Genomic DNA, 19,024 nt, shown 5'->3' with positions numbered 1-19,024 from the left:
TTAAACAGTTTTAGGATTTATAAGTTTAAATAGCCTTAAATATGGACAAACAAAAACTACAAGAGACATAAAGGTGCACTATGCAACTTTTCTGGCTTGACTATAGAGACCTGCTTGTTTCTATGGAGACCTGCTCCACAGTATTGCATTAAACTTGTCCATCTTGCATTAGTTTGATTACAGGTGTTTTTTATTGCTCTAATACCTTGAAAAACACACATTGAGCAAGGCCACCTCTCCAAAGATCTGACCTGATGGGGTCATCTGCTTGTCTCCATGGAGATCATTTTAATGTCATATTGTGAAACAGGTGAATTTCCCTGGCTGGGGATTAATAAAATATTTATCTATCTATCTATCTATCTATCTATCTATCTATCTGAAACTATATCATCTCCGTGGACACAAGCAGGTGGTGGGCCCTCTACGAGAAAGGTTACACAGTACAACTTTATCTAGAAATACAACTTTATCTAGAAAAGGCTAGTGGGGACTAATCAGGTTTAATACAAGAGCCTAAAGCAGAATTTTACCAGGACTAAATCAGGATGAAAGGGTAATCCAGTACTACTAACCCCAGGTACAACAGGACTAAAATTGTAAGAAGAAAAAATTCCATGACTATATAACATCTGATTACCTGTTGAAATGAATGTATGGTAGCAGAGTAGACTCTCAGGGACAAGGCAAACTTCAGCATCTTGATTTGGACTGAGCTCAGCAGGGCACCAGCTTTCTTCACGATCAGTTCATAGTAGGCCTGGTCTGTGTCTGAGCACAAACATAAACATGCATTTATTCTTTAAGGGCCTGTACCATGAGTCAGGAACATGTTTTAGTTTAAACTTTTAGCCCCGCCCACTTTTTCTTTCTGCCACTGTGATACTGCACCAAGCCACAGAAACAGCTGCCTGGGATAGTGTCTTGCAGTTGTTTCCTTATGGTTCTCAAATCTTTGCTACTAATTATTAGTGATGGGACTTTCAGCTCTTTTAAGGGATCTGGTTATTTCAAAGAACCATTCAAAATACTGGCTCTTTTACTGTTTATTTATATGACAGAAGCCAATGTGAGAACTTATTTGACCTACGATTTAATCACCAAGAGAAATGGCCATGGCTAAGATCTGTTTAAAATGTTTCAAACTAAGAGTGGGAGTATGTTTACCTTTAAAACGTTCCACTACAACAATAATAATAATAATTAAAAACTAACTGTTATTTTGACGTCAAATCTGTTTTTTGTGCACAAAGCTCTCAGTTGTGTCACCTACTCTGCTCCTGTGCTGATTCTTGTGTTGGTTTAGCGTTAATCAGTGTAAAAATGTCTAAAAATTAGAAAGAAAAAGATTTGGTTCTTTTCAAAAATGAGATTCAGTTCCAACCATTCACCTTAAGGAACCGTTCAAAAGAGCCGACTCATTCACTACCGTCACATCACCACTATTTACTTTTTGTCATTCTTGGAAATGCACCATGACGGAGAATCAAGTGTCTAGGATAGTGTCAGGCAGTTGGTTTCCCATGATTCTTGGTAACAATATGTCTGATTGGATGAAAAAAGGAGACCCTGTCAGTAGCTCCTGTATTAAATTAACTTGCTAGGTAAAATTAATGGATTATTGATACTTTGCAGTGATAACATTCTGAGCGTGTTCTGCATGTGTGTCTATGGTGGAATGTTCAGCAATTACCATGGTAACACAATGCATATATTAGCAAATACTGAAAACTTTTAAGATCAAGAAAAAAGAAAAAAAAAAGGCAAAATACAAAATGGAATTAAACAACTCATTTTCAGGAGCCTGTGATCAATATGACAAAAAAAAGGTGCGTGACTCACTGAAAAGCTGTTGGCTAACGCTAGCTAGCTTATGACTGTAATTTTAAGTGTAAGAGACTTGTTTAACAGCAAAAATCATCTCAACTGTTGTAGTTAAAGCTAAGTATGCTCTTTATGGTCAGATTAAAGTATAACAGAGCCTCAGACAGAGCAGTGCCTACAGTTAGCATCATGCCCCCAAGGCATGTTGATGACATCAGCTCAATAGTTTACTGTCTCAATTTGTTCTTATTTAGCAGATTTTACCATACAGTGCACTAATCCAGACAAGAATACATTAAAATCATGTACAGGCCCTTTAATTCTGCCTTGTGAAGCAGAAAAGCAGAAATGATCCTCCAGCTGTTGTTTATGACGGGCAAAACAAACATGAATAAAGCAAAGCACTGGGCGGCTCGGGTCTGGTCTCGTTAGCTGTTAGTGCTTACGCGAGACTCTGGACAAAGCCCTGACACTGCAGGTGCTGCCAGGAGGGAGCACACACATCTCAAATTCAGCAGAACAAAAAGTGTTTTTTTTTAGTTTAGCTGGGCCCTACCGTCATGTTCGCCCTCGATGTTCTCATTAGCTTCCACAAAGTCCCAGAACTTCTCCTGGCTCTCCTCAGCCAGGAACTCACTGAGGACAAAGATGAGGGGTGAGAATGGTAGAAAAACGCACTAAAATGTATTATTGCTTTCAGCTTTAAGGGTTTTAATGCATTATTTATTTTAACTTTAACTAAACAGAATACAATACAGGCCTTTACAGTTTGTGTGATACAGATACATAAGGCTTAAATCCTGTAACACATTTTTTCCTACGTATTTGAGCAAAAATGTGTCTTGCCCCTGTGATAGAAATTTAAGTATAGTCATGTATAGTCACACCCCAGTACTGATACACTGCCTGGCCAAAAAAGATCACACACTCTAATATTTCGTTGGACTGCCTTTAGCTTCGATTACGGCACGCAATTGCAGTGGCATTGTTTCGATAAGCTTGTCACAAGATTTATTTCCATCCAGTGTTGCATTCATTTTTCACCAAGATGTTGCATTGATGATGGTAGAGTCTGACCGCTGCACAAAGCCTTCTCCAGCACATCCCAAAGATTCTCAATGGGGTTAAGGTCCGATGAATCCTGGCATTGTCATCTTGGAATATGCCCGTGTCATCAGGGAAGAAAAAATCCATTGATGGAATAACCTGGTCATTCAGTATATTCAGGTGTCAGCTGACCTCATTCTTTGAGCACAGACTGTTGCTGAACCTAGACCTGAACAACTGCAGAAACCCCAACCTATTTGCATAGTTAAATCCAGGTGGTGACTTTTTTTGGCCAGGCGGTGTATATTCTGTAAGCAGCTCATGAGGTCAAAATAAGTCTGCTGTGAGTGTACCATCTCCATCTAATTATAAAGCATTTTATTGTCCAATAATCAGGAAATGCATATTAGCATGCCAGTTGACATTAGCTGCTCTTAGAGGCCAGAGCAGTTTTTTTTCTATGACAGAAAAACTCTGCTCTGGCCTCTGAAAATTGTGGAAAGAACTTATAAACTCATCACGGTGAAGAATTACAATGCTCAGAAAGCTTAAGATGAGTGAGGAATAACTTTAGACCACTGCAAACAGTTTAAAATGAATTAGTTCTGTTCTTCATGTTGTCAGAACAGTAGAAATCCGGCACAGCGACTTAAATTAGTTAAATTGCAAGACACAAAATGGGCATTAATCATACAGTCAAAGTGACTTTGCAGTATGGTGTATTATGCATTCACTACATAGACTCTGTGGCGCAGCCTTGGCAGAAATGTGACTGCAACTCTGCACCTATGAAATGTTCTGTGTGAAAATATCACTTTCAACGCAAAATAATAGTACTTTCTTTCATTAATATTACCATGTGGTCTTATACTAATTTTTACATGGATCAAAATCATTCCCATTATCTAGTCTGGATACTAGTTGTTGTAGTATTGATTAGTATCTGGGTTTAGTACTTTTAACAAACCTAATTTGAAGTGGTCTCTACAAGCTGCTGTGATTGCCGCAATAAAATATAAATTAATTAAATACTTACTTGCAAAATTAGTAAAACTAAGTTTTAATTATTTGTGTAAAATCATACAAGTATAAGTTATATTAATATGATTAAAATATATTTTAAAACATTTGTTATCATCTAGTTTCTATTCAATATTACTCTTGCAACAATGAAGGCACATTAGATTGTAGTGATCAATATACCTGGCTTCCAGTAGCAGAGGTGTCTCTGTCCATTTGGTGGTCAGAATGGTGGTGACCCCTTTAGTGTCCTCACTCCCAGATGTCTTACAGAACAAGGACAGGAGCAGGACACAAGCAAGCCACATCCTCAAGGTAAAGGCTATGGAAGGCAGGGACATAGACCAATCAAACGCTACAGAATACTGCAATAATAAAGAGAAAACACCGAAGTACAAATACCATTAACACTCGGACTGGATGATATGACAAAAAAATTACAAATTAAAAAAAAAAAAAAATTCTCATATTCATTGATCACAATTTTGGATTCAATTTTATTTTTTCTTTATATTAACTTTATTCAGTATATCAATTTCCAGAGCAAGAATACAGACTTAATCATTGCTATTTCACACAAAAAATAGTCAAATATCTTCTTCCAAAGTCTGAAACCACACGCTTTTACAGAGAACTATATGACTGAATCTTGATCTAGGGCTGTAGACAACTCAACACATGTCGTGCTGATCGATTAGCGGACTAAAAACGGCGTGGCAAAAGCTCTCAAAACGATTACATATTCCTATGTATCTGACCCAATGTACACTCACAAGACTATACCTGTGCAAGTGTAGACTTGTGAGTGCAGTTTGAGCAAAATAAACTATTAAAGCAGAAAGAAGTAGTAGGAAACAATGTATTTATATAAAGGCAGATTAAACTTGTGAATCATGAGTTTAGTCTGCCTTTTTACATATAAATACCAAAAATATCAAATTTTCAGTTAACTCATTCACTCACTTCTCCTTTCTGCTGTTGTCCCATATAAATCCTTATAATCTCAATAAAATTATTAGTTGACTAATAAAAATTTTGGATGACTAAGACTCTGTTGAACGACTCTAGGATTTTTTATCTCCTTGATTAATTGCACATCCCTAATTCATTGTTTATTTTTACATTGCCACCTTACTTTGATAAGTTGAACACAGAAGCTTGTCAGAAAGAAGATGCACAATGTTCAGTTCTAAAGCAAAATTTAGTGAATGAAACAGCGTTTTTTATTAGTTCAACCGGAGACGAAGAATTTGACACAAACTCTTCAACTGGAGCGTCCAATAGAAAGTTTCAGCGTGTCTTCTCTGTCCAATCAGCGCAAAGTTTGGATATCCCATACAACTGCTATGACAGTCCTACCTGTCTTTAGCGGATTGGACAACAATTTTAACAGAATCTTGATTTTTCTGACAAGCTTTCGGGTTTTGTATATGACACGCTATTGCCTCATTGGTATAAAATGTCTCTAAACAGTACACACGCCAATCAGAGCTAATTTCAATACACTTTCACATTGATGTTATAACTGGAGCTAGGCTAACAAGGCTAGCTTGGTTCAATTGTCCTAAGGGAAAACATCAGGTTTATAACATTTACAAGCTTGATTCTCTGCTACGTGAAGCGGATATATATGACACGACCAGACGCTTTGGAAAACACGTATTTGTTGAGTGAGATCAGAGATAATTGACGATAATTCTCACCGAAGCCGGCTCCGGTGCTTCCTGCTTTCATGATCCGCGGAGTGCAGGGGGCGGGTCCTCACGGTCAGTTTAGACGCCCGCAAGTTTCGCCTGTACAAAATTATGTTGCGATTTATTAAAACATGGATATTATGTACGTGTTAGGTTGTTAAAGCTAATCGATTAACATTTTTGTGGTATTACTATGTTAAATTGGCAATAAAATATAAACCTGTAGATTTACAGTGATAATTAAATTAATCAGCCCATTTCATTTTATATTGTGCCTAATTCCTTTAGGGTGGTAGCCTTAAATCTATATTTTTAGGTAGCCTCGCACTTGTTTTTTTTTTTACATCTACTAATATCACTGTTAAGATTAAGACCTTAACAGTGACAACCTGTTCTATGCATTTGATTTGATCATGCAGCTGTAGTCTGCAATGTCAGGACAACCACAGAGCTGCACCTGAGGAGGGCCCTGAGGAAACATCAGGAGAACATGCAAAGTCCCTTTGTTGTTCGGTAATCACACCCGGGGTGGGGTTTTCTTGCTGTGAGGTAAGAGACGTGCTAACCACCAAGAATAAAGCCACTATGCCACTGTATGTAACTTGTTGTTAAAGATGCACTGTGTAACTTTTCTGGTGAAGGGTCTGCCATGTACTTGTCTCCATGGAGATGCTTTTGCTGTGCCAATAATGTTCCACCGCATCTATCTCCATGAACATACAAGCAGGGGGCACCAACAGGCCAATTACAGGTCAGGTCTGTTCAAAGACGAGCCCACTTATGGTAAGAATGCATGTTTTTCAATAAAATCACCTATTGAATAAATTAATGCTAGAAAAAATATGTTTAATGCTATACTATGGGACATTCTAGACAAATCAATAACATCTCAAACAGGCAGCAGTGCACCTTTAAGTTTCTTTTTGAAAACAATTATTATTATAATAATTATTGACTGATCTTGTAAGATGTGGTATTTTAGGCAAATTAAAGTCGACACACAACAGGACCAAACACATCCTGTCCTATTTAAGCAAATGACAATTTACTATTTTTACTTTTCCATTTCCACACTTGGCTGGCTAAATGAACACGGACACATGACTCTCTGGTGTGATAGACTGTTGACTGTTGATTTAACATAACATCCAAACAGCCACATTAATTATCCTGTTGACTTTGACCTTCCAAATACATATGAACCACCCATGTGTAATGCACTTGATAGCATGTCACTATTTCCATACTTAAACCAATATGGCCTCCCCGAACACCCCCACCCACCCTGTGCTGTTCATCTGCCACCATCTGACGTGCATAGATGAATTATGGGACCAGGTTGTCATCTCCTCTTGGGTCATATTTGAGATATTAACCCAGGCATACTCCCTCTCCCCACCCTGTCACAGTGTCAGCCATTTTGGAGGTCGAAATGCCTCAGCGGGGGACCAAATCGACCTCAATTAAACTTACATTAATATTAATACATTTTTGGCGTTTCACGTGAGTTGCCGCTAATTAAATGTGTTCCTGGGTGTATAATGGGGGTCAGTGGGGGTCCAGTGTGAAGCTAATTGACTACATTACCCAGGGTGCAATGGGGTGGTTCGGAAACAGGCTTAAATACAGGTGGAGAAAAAGGGGAAGTGGTGGTTACCTTGGCCTGGTTAAGTTAGTTCACTGGGGTCAAGCTGTTTTGTTAGTCAGCACAGTTCCCTTGTGAGTGCCCAGGTTGGAGGAATCTTAGAAATAGACTTTGTTTGAGCTCTTATCCATTGTATATTATATGGCTCTTCAGCACGTAAACTGCCTCAAAAGCATTGGTCAGCAGCTGGTTGAAAAATATCCATCCAACTAATTTGCTATTTGAAAATGCTTCAGTCCCTATTGTTGCCAGCATTCCCTCTGACTTCATAACTGTAACAGTAGTTTTACTTTTCAATAGGGATTGAAGAATCCAGCTTTTTCAGTTCTGATACAATTTCTATACTATGGTTTTAAGTTTCTGCCGATAACTGGTATCAACCGATGTGCGGTGCGAGGACTGAAAACAGCATTTTATTTACTATTAACTAAAATAAATAAGGCCAAACTGATCCAAATGTGCTATGTAGTTGTCATTTGTCCTTCAAGTAACTACAAAACCACTTTGTAGCAATAAAAGTTCAAACATTATGAGACTTTCTGGGACAACTACAACCATTAAATAGTCTTATTACTTAAATTTATATTTCGAAATCGCCACACAATCTAGCAATTTTTTCTAGATCAGTGCCAATATCTGATACCAGCATCAGAACTATACATCCTTACTTTATAGTCCCGTATAAAATGAGTCCTATATTTCACAAACATGCTGTTAAGAACACATATTGTGCAAAACGTACCTCTTTGAGCTTTTCCCAGATTGTTACGTCACAGGTAGAATATTTTTTGAGTCCATAAATTGCGTTCATTAAACTGCATGCTTACGGTAGATACCCCTCCTATTGCAATTTTGGGTTCAGCGATATGGCCGAAGTGTACAACAAACAGATATTCTTTGAACTGCTGATGATATGATTGACGGGCAAACGCTTAACCCACTTTGCCCCATGGTTTTGTCCCCATAGTAGTGATAACATTATTTCATTTCGATTCACTCACTCAACGCTGTCTTCCACGGTTTATTTCTCCAACAAAGCAGTCCACAAAAAGCATTTCTGTAGAGATGTCTCTTTGTGCATGTGGTGATTAAGGTCTAATGTCTCTCCTGGCAGCGGCTCATCCCCACACAAAAGCCTGACTCCTCTGTGGGCCCAGCCAATAAGGGCATCCCTCCAGAAACGCGTTTGTTGGCTCAGTTTGAACTTATCTGCTGAATTCCGCGGTGAAAATAAGCACTATTAAAGGATGTTTTTGTTTGGATGAAAGAGCAGAATCCATTGTGACCTCTATATAAAGGACTGTAGCCATGGGTCCAGATAGTTAAGCGTGGATTCTGGCCTGGGATGCGGCGCAATTGTTGGTAGCTTGGAAATGGCAGGCACTATTTGAGCATTGTGGTGACAGAATACGTTTAACACGCTTTTTCATTTGTTTTCAGTTCAACCTTGTGACTGGTCTTGCTGTTGGGAGGTGCTCTATACATTACTGTCACTTTTGCAGAGATAAAAAAAAAATATAGTTGAAACCAGAAGTTTACATACACTATATAAAAAGACACATAAGCTTTTTTTTCTCACTGTCTGACATGAAACTTTTCCTGTTTTCGGTCAGTTAGGATTACCAAAATAATTTCTTTTTGCTAAATGCCAGAATAATTAGACATTTTTTCATTACTTTCTTCAAAGTCAGAAGTTTACATAGTGTAAGATTTGTATGCATTTAAGCAATTTGGGAAAACCCAGATGATGATGATATGTCTTTGGAAGCTTCTGATAGGTTTATTGACAGCATTTGAGTTAATTATAGACACATCTGTGGATTTATTTGAAGGCACACCTGAAACACATCACTTTTTAATGTAACATCATGGGAAAGTCAAAATAAATCAGCCAAGATATAAGGAAAAAAAACTGTGGATTGCACAAGTCTGGTTCATCCTTGGATGCACTTTCCAGATGCGTGAAGGTGACATTTTCCTCTGTGCAGCATCATGTTGTGGAGTTGTTTTGCTGCAGGAGGGACTGGTGCACTTCACAAAATAGATGGTATCATGAGGAAAGAACATTATGTGGAAATACTGAAGCAACATCTCAACATCAGCCAGGAAGTTAAAGCTTAGGCGCAAATGGACAATGACCTAAAGCACACTGTCAAATTGGCTATAAGGTGGCTCAAGGACAACAAAGTCAATGTTTTGGAGTGGCCCCACAAAGCCCTGATCTCAGTCCTATTGAAACTGTATGAGCAGACCTGAAAAGCTTGTGGGAGGATATACAAAACATTTGACCCAAGTCATACAATTTAAAAGTAATGGTACCAAATACTGATGAAATGTATGTAAACTTCTAACTTTGAGGAATGTAATGAAAAATTTAAAACCAAAAAATCCTTCTCTCATTATTTAGCAAATAGAAATAATTTATTTTCATTATTAATAATTTATTTACCCCCCCCCCCCCCCCCCCCACACACACACACACACAATAATTTATTTTCATTTAGCAAATAGAAATAATTTTATTCATCCTAACTGACCTTAAACAGGAAAAGTTTCTGAGTCTTGAGTTTACATAGTGCCATTGCCATTCAAGATACTCAAGTGCAGGGGTGTCCAAACTTTTTACAAAGAGGGCCAGATTTGGTGAGATGAAAGTGTTTGGGGCCAACCATTTGGCCTGATCATTCTTTGAACCATTAATGTTAACTGCAAATTAACTATGTAATTTTTTTTTACTTTTTATTGCAAATAGCTTTAACCTTTCGAAAACAGAATTAATGTAAAAAAGTAAACATTTAAACTGTAGTTTTGATAATCACAATAAAATAAATTCCTTGAGATTTATTTATTTATTCACCTCAGAAGGTGAACAAATAACTTGTCTGCACTAATGTGAAGGGTGAAACTGAAATCTGACTGTAGTAAATAAACCAGGTCTGGCTCAAAGACAGTGGTTTCGATGCGCAAAATGTCACGCAGGCGAGAGTCAGTTAGATTTGTCCTCACACAGTTCTTGTTAAAGTTCATAACCAAGAATGTCTTCTCACACAAATATAACCAAACAAACCCAGGATTTTCTTAGCAAAGGTTCGAATATCTTTATACCTGTCTGTATCCAGTTGGCGATAAAAGTTAGCGAGTTTGAACAGGTTTATTTTACACTGGTCAACAGTGCTGATGGGCCACACATAATTATTTTTATTCTAGATGCTGCGGGCCAATGGAAATTTGTACACGGGCTTTAATTGGCCCCTGGGCCGGACTTTGGGTATTCCTGCTCAAGTGATTTACAGTGTGTTATTCATTCATTCACTCCAATACTTGTTGATGATTAGCCACTTCTGTCATCACACAACTGCCCTGGGGTAGACTGAATAAAGCTGCTAATGCCAAACACTGACACATCACGTTCATACTAGGCAAGGTGGGTAAAGTGTCTTGCCTAAGGACACAACAAAAGTACTCACTAGTCTGAGCAGGACTGAATCACTGATCTTGGAGTAAGCGCTCTAGCCACTTTAACCACTGTCGTCCCTGTATAGTGCATGAAACATTTGTGTGGAAGCGAGAGGGTTTGGTTGGTCCAAATCCCATGACACACAAAGACCGAAAGGGCATCTGATGTAAACAAACTTACCTGGATTATGACAACACTTGTTCATATTCATACCCCCTGATAAAAGAAAGAAGCAGCTATGTAATTATATGTTTACTATTTTGCATGCCTGCACTTACCAAAACATCCATGCAATCATCCATATTTGGAGGGTGAAGTGTCATGCTCAAGGACACGACATCAGAATGCACAGATTGAAGCTCTGATAGTTTGATTGAACAAGTGCAATCTTTGGCAACATTAAAGCCGCGGTACCTCATTATTAATGTGTTATATACATGAAAAACAGACATGTTTTTCACAACTTAGAGAACAGGACGGAGTTTTGCCATTGCAGTAAATCTAACAACAACTAGCATGCTAAAGCACACTTCCTGATTATCAGCCAATAAAATGCTTTCTAATTAGATGCAGAAAGCACTCAGCTGACCTATTTGATTTCAAGAGCTGCTTCTACAATATATCTGTACTGGGGCAAGCCACATTTTTCTTGAATTCGTGTCTTTAACCAACTGTGATAAATACATTGATCTAGCAATATTGTACATCTTTAGAATCAAAATTGAGCACAGCTATAGTCGACCCTTTCCATCCAAGGACAGGACCCCCACTGCCCTGCCCTCCCTCGCCAGCAGAGGAGGGGGTCTGTGGAGGTGCATTAGTGTGCGTTTGCCTGCTCCCTGGAGGATAGAGAATAGAATTAGTGTGTATATCAGAGCTGACAAGGTTGTGGGTGTCATCAGGGCGAGCGTGGTTAGTTTATGGGGTCACGGCGTTGGACAGTGGGGGGCGGTGAGGAACATGTCCTCTATAGGTGTAGCCAGGGAAGACATTATAGCTACAATGTAAAATGTCTGGAAATACTGTAGTGTTCACAAACTGTGGCCTGTGGGTTCAGTCCAAGTTTGACCAGATTACAGACCTGTTTCTTTTAATTAGTCTACTAAAGATTTGTGTGACAAGTTCAGAATATAATCCCTCTATATTTTTTATACAGATTGATATGAGTTTTGTCCCCACGCTCTCTGTCACACCTCTTTTCTCCTTGTAAGCAGCCATATTTGTTTTAATACAGCAGACCGTGAGGACCACCAATCTGGCCCATTTGAACTCATGCAGATGCACAGATAAAGTATTGGAGAAGTGTGTATTCTGCATCTCAGGCAAATAAAGATGGTATTTGCTAAGGAAAGGAATATCTACATGGTATATTTATTAAAGTTATTGATTTACATTGGCCTAGTTTACATCATGTTTGACTATGCACAAAAACTGGACTAAATACTGGGAAAAAAATTTGAAATTTGGCTACTCTCTTTATTGTCAAAGGTCACAATGAGCCAGAGTCATGTGATGATTTTGCTGTTTTTTAAGCCAGATGCCCTTCCTGTCACAACCAGCCACAATGTTTTATTCCGGTTTTGGTGTATTGAATAACTTACTATTGCATACTTGTTTGTAACTAAACTGCATAATATCTCTTCTTTGAGGGTTATAAATCCAGTTCAGTCTTAACAGGAACCCTTTGAAGAATAGTGACAAATAAAATACAAGCAGTTTATTCTGTAAAAATGAAATATTTTAATTGGTGGTTCGATGATCATTTTTGCAATAATAAAAAAACAAACCCAGAATGTTGCATACAGAAGGAGACAGACTGCACACCATTCCAAAACCATTACAATTTATAAAAAATAAAGGGAAAAATAATGCTCTGCCCATTTCAAAATAAAAACAAGTTAAGACATGTACATAGTGTGAGGCGGCCATTTTGAATTTCCCTTATAAAATTCAGACAACAGGACAGTTCAGATGCATTTATAAATGGATATTTTGACAATGATTCAATTGATTTTCAAACTTTAAATTTTAGATTGAATGAGAGAACAATTTGCAGTTCATCAGTTTGAAGATTTAACGTTTTAACAAACTAGGCACCACTCAGACCCAGCATCAAAATCCAAGAAAAAAACGAAACAAAATTACATACATTTAAATTATATATTATACTTTAAACCAACCATCAAAACTCAAAACTCATGTCTGAAAATATATTTTGTTATTGCTAGAAGTTTCAGAATGGGTAAATTGTTATAAATTATAGGTCCTGTACCTTGAGCAAAACGTGTGTTGCCCCAGTACATACCGATACTGTATAAGCAGCTCTTGAGGTCAAAATAAGAACACTGTTTGTCTGTTTACTGGGGCTAATTTTAAAGTGTTTTATTGTCAGAGAATCTGGAAGTGTGAGTTATCATGCTAGTTGTTAGTTTTATCATGATGGCAAAAGTTATAAAAAGTGCTTATAAACTCATCATGGTGAATAATTACGATTAGAGCTGCAACGATTCGTAGATATAATTGACGATGTTGAGTAGGAAAATACGTTGCCGCGTGTTGAGTGAGTCGATGAGTTGCCTTGAGAGCAGAGTCTTTAATGTGGCAGATATAACAAGTAAATGTGCGCTCTCAACATCTGCGCTGTATTTCCACACAACAGTGTGCGAGACACACAGTACACCAACGACGCAGAGTTTTCAGCATAGATACTGTTAACACTGAAAGTGAAACGAGAAAGGGCTCCTCATAAAAGTGAGGCAGATTTCACAGCGCTGCATGTGCCATGCTGTGTGTACTATTTGCTCTATACAAACAAATAGTCCTTCAGGGAGACTCCTTTTCTCAGCGAAGCTGCACACACAGGTGCTGTTAATGCGCACACACGCCCACTGCGGATTGTACGCTACTGGCCTACGATTAATCCTTTTTTTTTTTTGCTAGATTAATCGTTAAGAAAATAATTGTTAGTTGCAGCCCTAATTAGGCTCTCAGAATGAATAAGGTAAGTGAGGAATACCTTTCAAACTGTTTAAAATGAACTAGTTCCGCATTTTTAAGACTGTAATTCAGGTACAGTGTCTTTACATAATTTGTAAAATAAAGTGTAATGTAATATTTATCTCCATAAGCCTGATGTTTCAAAATAAACAGTTGATTTAAATACCAGTTCTGAATGATGCCAAAACATTCATTTGGATTCAACAGTGCCATAGTATTACATTCTCACCTCCATCTTAGATTTTTGTCTGGAGAAATTAAAGATATTGTTACATTTTGGTAACATTTTGTCAATTCTCAAATTAATGTTTTGAATGTATTGATCAAACATGTAAAATGTGTCAATAAAAATATATTGTTTTACAGTTGTGCAGATACATTCTAGTAAAGTTTAGTGAATACGGAAATGATGGTTTCACATTGTAGAATCAAGAGAGACATGTTGAAAATGTAATTAATTTTTCCAAATCGATTTTAATTTAATAGTCCAGTATTTTTCAATTATAATTTTTTAAACAATATTATATAATTTTTTTTTTTTTTTGTTTACAATATGGATTAGCAGACAGAAGCAACATTACAGAGAATGCACCGACTATTGCTGTTGTTGTAAATTATAATGAAAAATAATTATACACTCTGCGCACGCAAAAGAAACAAAAATAAAATAAAATACTCTTGCTCCTGTCTGCTACCCCATATTAACAATGCTGATAATAGTTGGAGAATGGATCTGAAAATTTTTGGATAAAATTACAAAACACTGACCATACACATTTTGACATTGCATAAGAATGTAGAAGCCATTTTATTCACTTTTCTGAAAACATTTGTTTAAAAGGGCAAACAGGATCGGCTTGAATCACACATGTCGCCATATTGGAATGAAATTATTACAAATTAAAAAAATAATTTCAGGCACGCTATTTTACAAAGGCATTCACATCCGAAGGCATTCTGTACATGGTATTTACACACACACACACACACACACCAGGCATTCATGAGTAGTCAAAACGTATGCATTCTGAGAGGCACTGCTTGGCCTCCTCCCAAACAAAACCAACTCAAGGAAATACATGGAACATACTGATCAGTCCAATGGCAACGTGTGAACCAGTTATAATGAGGTTTAAGTTAAAGCTACAATGGTTTGACTTAAGTAGAAGCTTTTTATCATCATTTGACTATTACAGTAATACAATATTTTTATTTTATTTTATTTATCTTTATTTATACAGGGGGACCCAATGAGAGCACTTGGGCTCTCTTTTTCATGGGTGCCCTGTTTAAAATACAACAAAACCGAAAAAACAATCAAAACTAATAAGTCCATAAAAAACATCAATAACAAGTGCAGGTGTGTGTATAAAAGTTTGTTATCAGATTATTAAATTGCAATTGTGTCACCACCGTGTCCAGTTTTGCTTTTCCTTGGAGCATATTCCATTTTTGAGAAGCAAAACAGCTAAAAGCCTCTTTCCCATCTCAGTTCTGGTGTGGCTCGTCCTTAGCCTTATGCAGTCATGTGATCTGGTGTTAAATATTCCGGTATCAATAATTAACAAGCAGGTGAGGTATTCTGGCAGTTTTTGAAGTAATCCCTTATAGATAAACTTAATGCAGTGCTGTTCTCTAACAGACAGTGATGGCCAACCCACTTTTTCATAGACCGTACAGTGATGAGTTACAAACCCATCACCTGTAACACAGCGAAGGGCCGAGTGAAATATGATAAAGACAAGTCACATTACACTTAAAGGCACAGTATGTAACTTTCTGAAGGTGACAAATCTTCACACTTTAGTCAAAGAAACAACATTTCCAGACCAAAAATGAGTCACGTATGTGGAGATTCAAGCCCCGTTCACAGTAAGGACAGAAGTTTTCCTGTGCAATAAATACAAGCAAACCATTTTTATTATAGTCTAGATTTTTGGCAAAAAGTTACACACTGTGGCTTTAAAACAAGAAAAAATGTTGTGTTGCACTTAAGATAAAATGCGTATTCTTCTACTGGAAATGACGAATGAAAACAATTTGAAAGTAGTCAAAAACAAATCAAAATGTACTGAAACTACGATAAACATCGAGCCAATTTTAATTATTTAAGGTAAGTTTTTCCATCTAGTAAATATTTGTATCATCCCACCAGTAGATGCTATCTATGTTATGTCCGTCTGATAGTGTGCCAGCTTTGTCCTGACACAAGACCAGAGAGCACAGGTGAGTCTGAACAAAGGCCAGGTGAGAGGACGGGGGGGGGGGGGGGCAGGTTTCACGTCTGCCATCTACTGGTGAAACAAAGTCATGGATGGTAGCGAACCCAAATTGCGCTAGATAAACATGTTATGAATTATTATGAAAAAGATTAAACAAACCTAATTTTCATTTTAAGCACTTTTAAGCTACAAACCAGTGGCCAAGAGAAATAGTTTATAATATTCAAGAATGGTAACCCCTTTTTGTATATATATATATAAAAAAATATATAAGTGCTTACCAACATGAATAAGAGAATATTCAACTGACACATTCAATCCTTTCCTTTAGTTTAAACCAGCTGTATTTTGTTAACAGTTAAAAATTGAGGGGAAAAAACATTTGCATAAAAGTAAAAAAAAAAAAAAACCTCTCCGAACCAAAATGTGCAGTGGGTTCACACATTGCCATGGCGACCAGCAGTTCCAACATCTTCCACATTTGTCTGAGGTAAGGCTTCCACGGCTCCACAGCGGGGGGCCCGGCAACAAACCACCTCCCCCTCCCCTCCTCCTCACCCCCCTCTGCCTTTGATACCTCACCTAGACCGAAATCCAGCTCTCTAATTGGCTGTCAGTCTCCCCAAAGAGTCACGGGAGCAAAGACTGTGCTGGAAGGAATACACTGTGAAAATGTGAATATGAATATAAGTTAACATGACTTGAAAAATGAAGTAGTTTGGGCCAGTCACACACTTGCATAGTGAGAGGTCTCCGAGTAAAGGACGCTCCCATTGGCTGTTGGTCTACACTGCTCGTTTACAATGCATACATGGTAGTACAGAGAAAGTGGCTCTTCCAGTGGTCTGCATAGTGGGATGGGAAGGAGAGGAAAATATAGTACTGTAATTATTTAATATAATGCCCTATAAGTTTAATAATATAAAAAGATATAATCAAAACTATCTAAAAAAAAAAAAAGACAGAAAAAAATGATAAAAAAAAAACACACAATAAAACTCACATGTGAAAAATGGTGACATTCAAATAATGCCTTAATAATTTTGATTATAGATTTGATTTTTTAAACAAACTACAAATTAAGGTAGCAATGTTGATGAGCTGATGTGTCTGTGATAAAAAACAATTAGCCTAGCCTAGCACAGCCTAGCATAACCTAACCTAGTGTAGTTTCTGGAACTACGGAAGCCTTACCCAGACAAATTAGACAATCTTATCAAAGTTTCAAGGCTTCAGAAATGGCTATGGTCCGACTGTGCGACGATCCAATCCAACAGCTTTGAAAAAATAAAATCAACAAAAATAAAGGAATAAAGGAATTCTCTAGGCAGCAACATTGGTCTCAGTGTTATTACAATTCTGCTTTCAAAAAAGCATACACACAAAAGGAAAATACAGAATGATGCGTTCTCCTAAAATGATCGTGATCCAAGCTTGTTCATGAGGAAAATGGTGGATTTCTTAAAGCAGAAAGTAATTTTAAGTCTTCTATCCCCACATTTCATATTGTTCTGGTCATCCCATATACTTTCATTGTCTTCCAGGAAATAGTCTGGTCCATTGCGAGGATAAAGTGGGAATTAGTTCAAAATTCATCATGCTCCATACAGGACTGAACAGGAGGCTGCTCAGACGGTGGGACAGACAGAAGCAAATGGTGGGCGGGGGGGGGGGGGGGGCGCTCTAACGTCGGCCTGGCATTAAACGCACCGAGCCCTGGGGTTCCATAGCAACCATATGGACTCGCCCCCAGAGCCAAATGCAGAGTTTCATGAAGGTAGTTTTGTGTCTTGTTCATTCAAGCTTATTTTTGATACATATTTTTGCATTTTCTGAAAAAAAGGGGAAAAAAGGTCAAATAAATTAAAATATCAATGCAAAGGTTACCACAGTTTCTATAAAAATGTGTAAAATGTAAAAAAAAAACAAAAACAAAACAAATAAAAACACAATGAGACTTTTCCTTTAAAATGACAAAAAACAGACAATGAAATTTGATATAAAAATTTGTAAAAAATAGTACTGATAGTAAGAAATAAAATCAGTTCATCATTAAAAAAAATCTAAATCATAGAATTGCCAAAGACACAAAACCACCTTCATTCAGCCCATGCATTCAATCAGTCCTTTACACTACAGTCCTTCACAGTAGTCCTTATGCTACCAGCGGTTGACAATCTGATTCATGTAGTCTTCGGTGGGGAGTCTGGAGCCTACCATCTCCTCCGTACGTCCCCCCGCCTCCTCTGGCTCGTCCCTGCCCTCCGCCCCTTCCTCGTCCTGGGGGGAGGAGGGCCACAGACTCACCCCCAGCCCCAGGCCCTGGTGGGACTGCAGGTGGTGCTTGAGGCGCTGCTGCCTGCGCTCCTGTTGCCTGGTGAACTGGTAGCGCTGTTGGAACAGGTCCTTGGCGTAGTCGTACAGCTCCATGTCCAACTCGTTCAACTCCTCGATGCGCTGGATCTGGGAGAGAAAGAAAAATGTTGATATTGAACTGAAAGAGAAATTGAGCTTTTACTTGGAGTGGAATACATAGCGTTTTTTTTTACATTGAGTGTTTACTTTAGGCTGTCGGGTTATTTGCCAGGGGCTGCCACAGTGGACCAGCCTCAATAATTTGCCAGATGTTTCCACCTGGTCCACATACATACACAAGTGGGTCATTCAAAAGACCTTTAACATAACTGTGACAGAGGATCATGACTTTAATAAGGTTTGGAACAGCAATCACAATCTGATGTCACTGAGGTTATAGCAGTAGAATTACTTAATCTACAGTAATGATTTCCATTTTGATTATTTGGGCCATTTCAGCAGCCCCCGGGCCACAGTTTGGATACTCCTGAGTGAAATCGAAAGGTTTGGGTTATTCAGAGAAAGCTCCTCTGTGATCTTAAGATCCATTCACCTTCACCAGCCGCTCACTATGCCTTCTGTTTACAGCTAACCATCTTCATGTTTGTTTTGATTTTTGGGTCTTTTTTACATTATTTAAGCTGCTTCTCAGTGTGTCAGCAGTTTAATCCCTTGATCCCACTGTTGGCAAGAGCGACTACACTTAAAGAACCAACTTTTCTGCTTCACCCTGTTTGTTTCCATTTAGATGTTATTGTTTTGT

At 37.9% G+C, this 19,024-nt stretch overlaps 2 protein-coding genes across 2 annotated transcripts in view; both read right to left on the bottom strand.

Moving 5' to 3' along the window:
* uggt1 (UDP-glucose glycoprotein glucosyltransferase 1) overlaps window positions 1-5,667 on the bottom strand; it is a 43,559-nt gene extending 37,892 nt beyond the window's left edge. Inside the window, exons 1-4 of the mRNA XM_033987812.2 lie at window positions 5,595-5,667; window positions 4,075-4,213; window positions 2,381-2,460; window positions 641-771 (exon numbers count right to left, since the gene is read on the bottom strand). Coding sequence (XP_033843703.1) covers window positions 641-771; window positions 2,381-2,460; window positions 4,075-4,213; window positions 5,595-5,625 — 381 coding nt within the window. The 5' untranslated portion in view covers window positions 5,626-5,667. The remainder of the gene's footprint in view (window positions 1-640; window positions 772-2,380; window positions 2,461-4,074; window positions 4,214-5,594) is intronic.
* An 8,515-nt stretch (window positions 5,668-14,182) lies between these two features.
* hs6st1a (heparan sulfate 6-O-sulfotransferase 1a) overlaps window positions 14,183-19,024 on the bottom strand; it is a 102,717-nt gene continuing 97,875 nt past the window's right edge. The window contains exon 4 of the mRNA XM_033988549.2: window positions 14,183-18,369. Within this exon, the coding sequence (XP_033844440.1) occupies window positions 18,067-18,369 (303 nt within the window). The 3' untranslated portion in view covers window positions 14,183-18,066. The remainder of the gene's footprint in view (window positions 18,370-19,024) is intronic.

This window comes from Periophthalmus magnuspinnatus, chromosome 22 (assembly GCF_009829125.3).
Source record: "Periophthalmus magnuspinnatus isolate fPerMag1 chromosome 22, fPerMag1.2.pri, whole genome shotgun sequence".
In the NCBI taxonomy this organism is placed as follows: Eukaryota; Metazoa; Chordata; class Actinopteri; order Gobiiformes; family Gobiidae; genus Periophthalmus; species Periophthalmus magnuspinnatus.
Note: the sequence above shows the minus strand (reverse complement) of the source record. Positions and strands in the feature narration are given on the sequence as shown.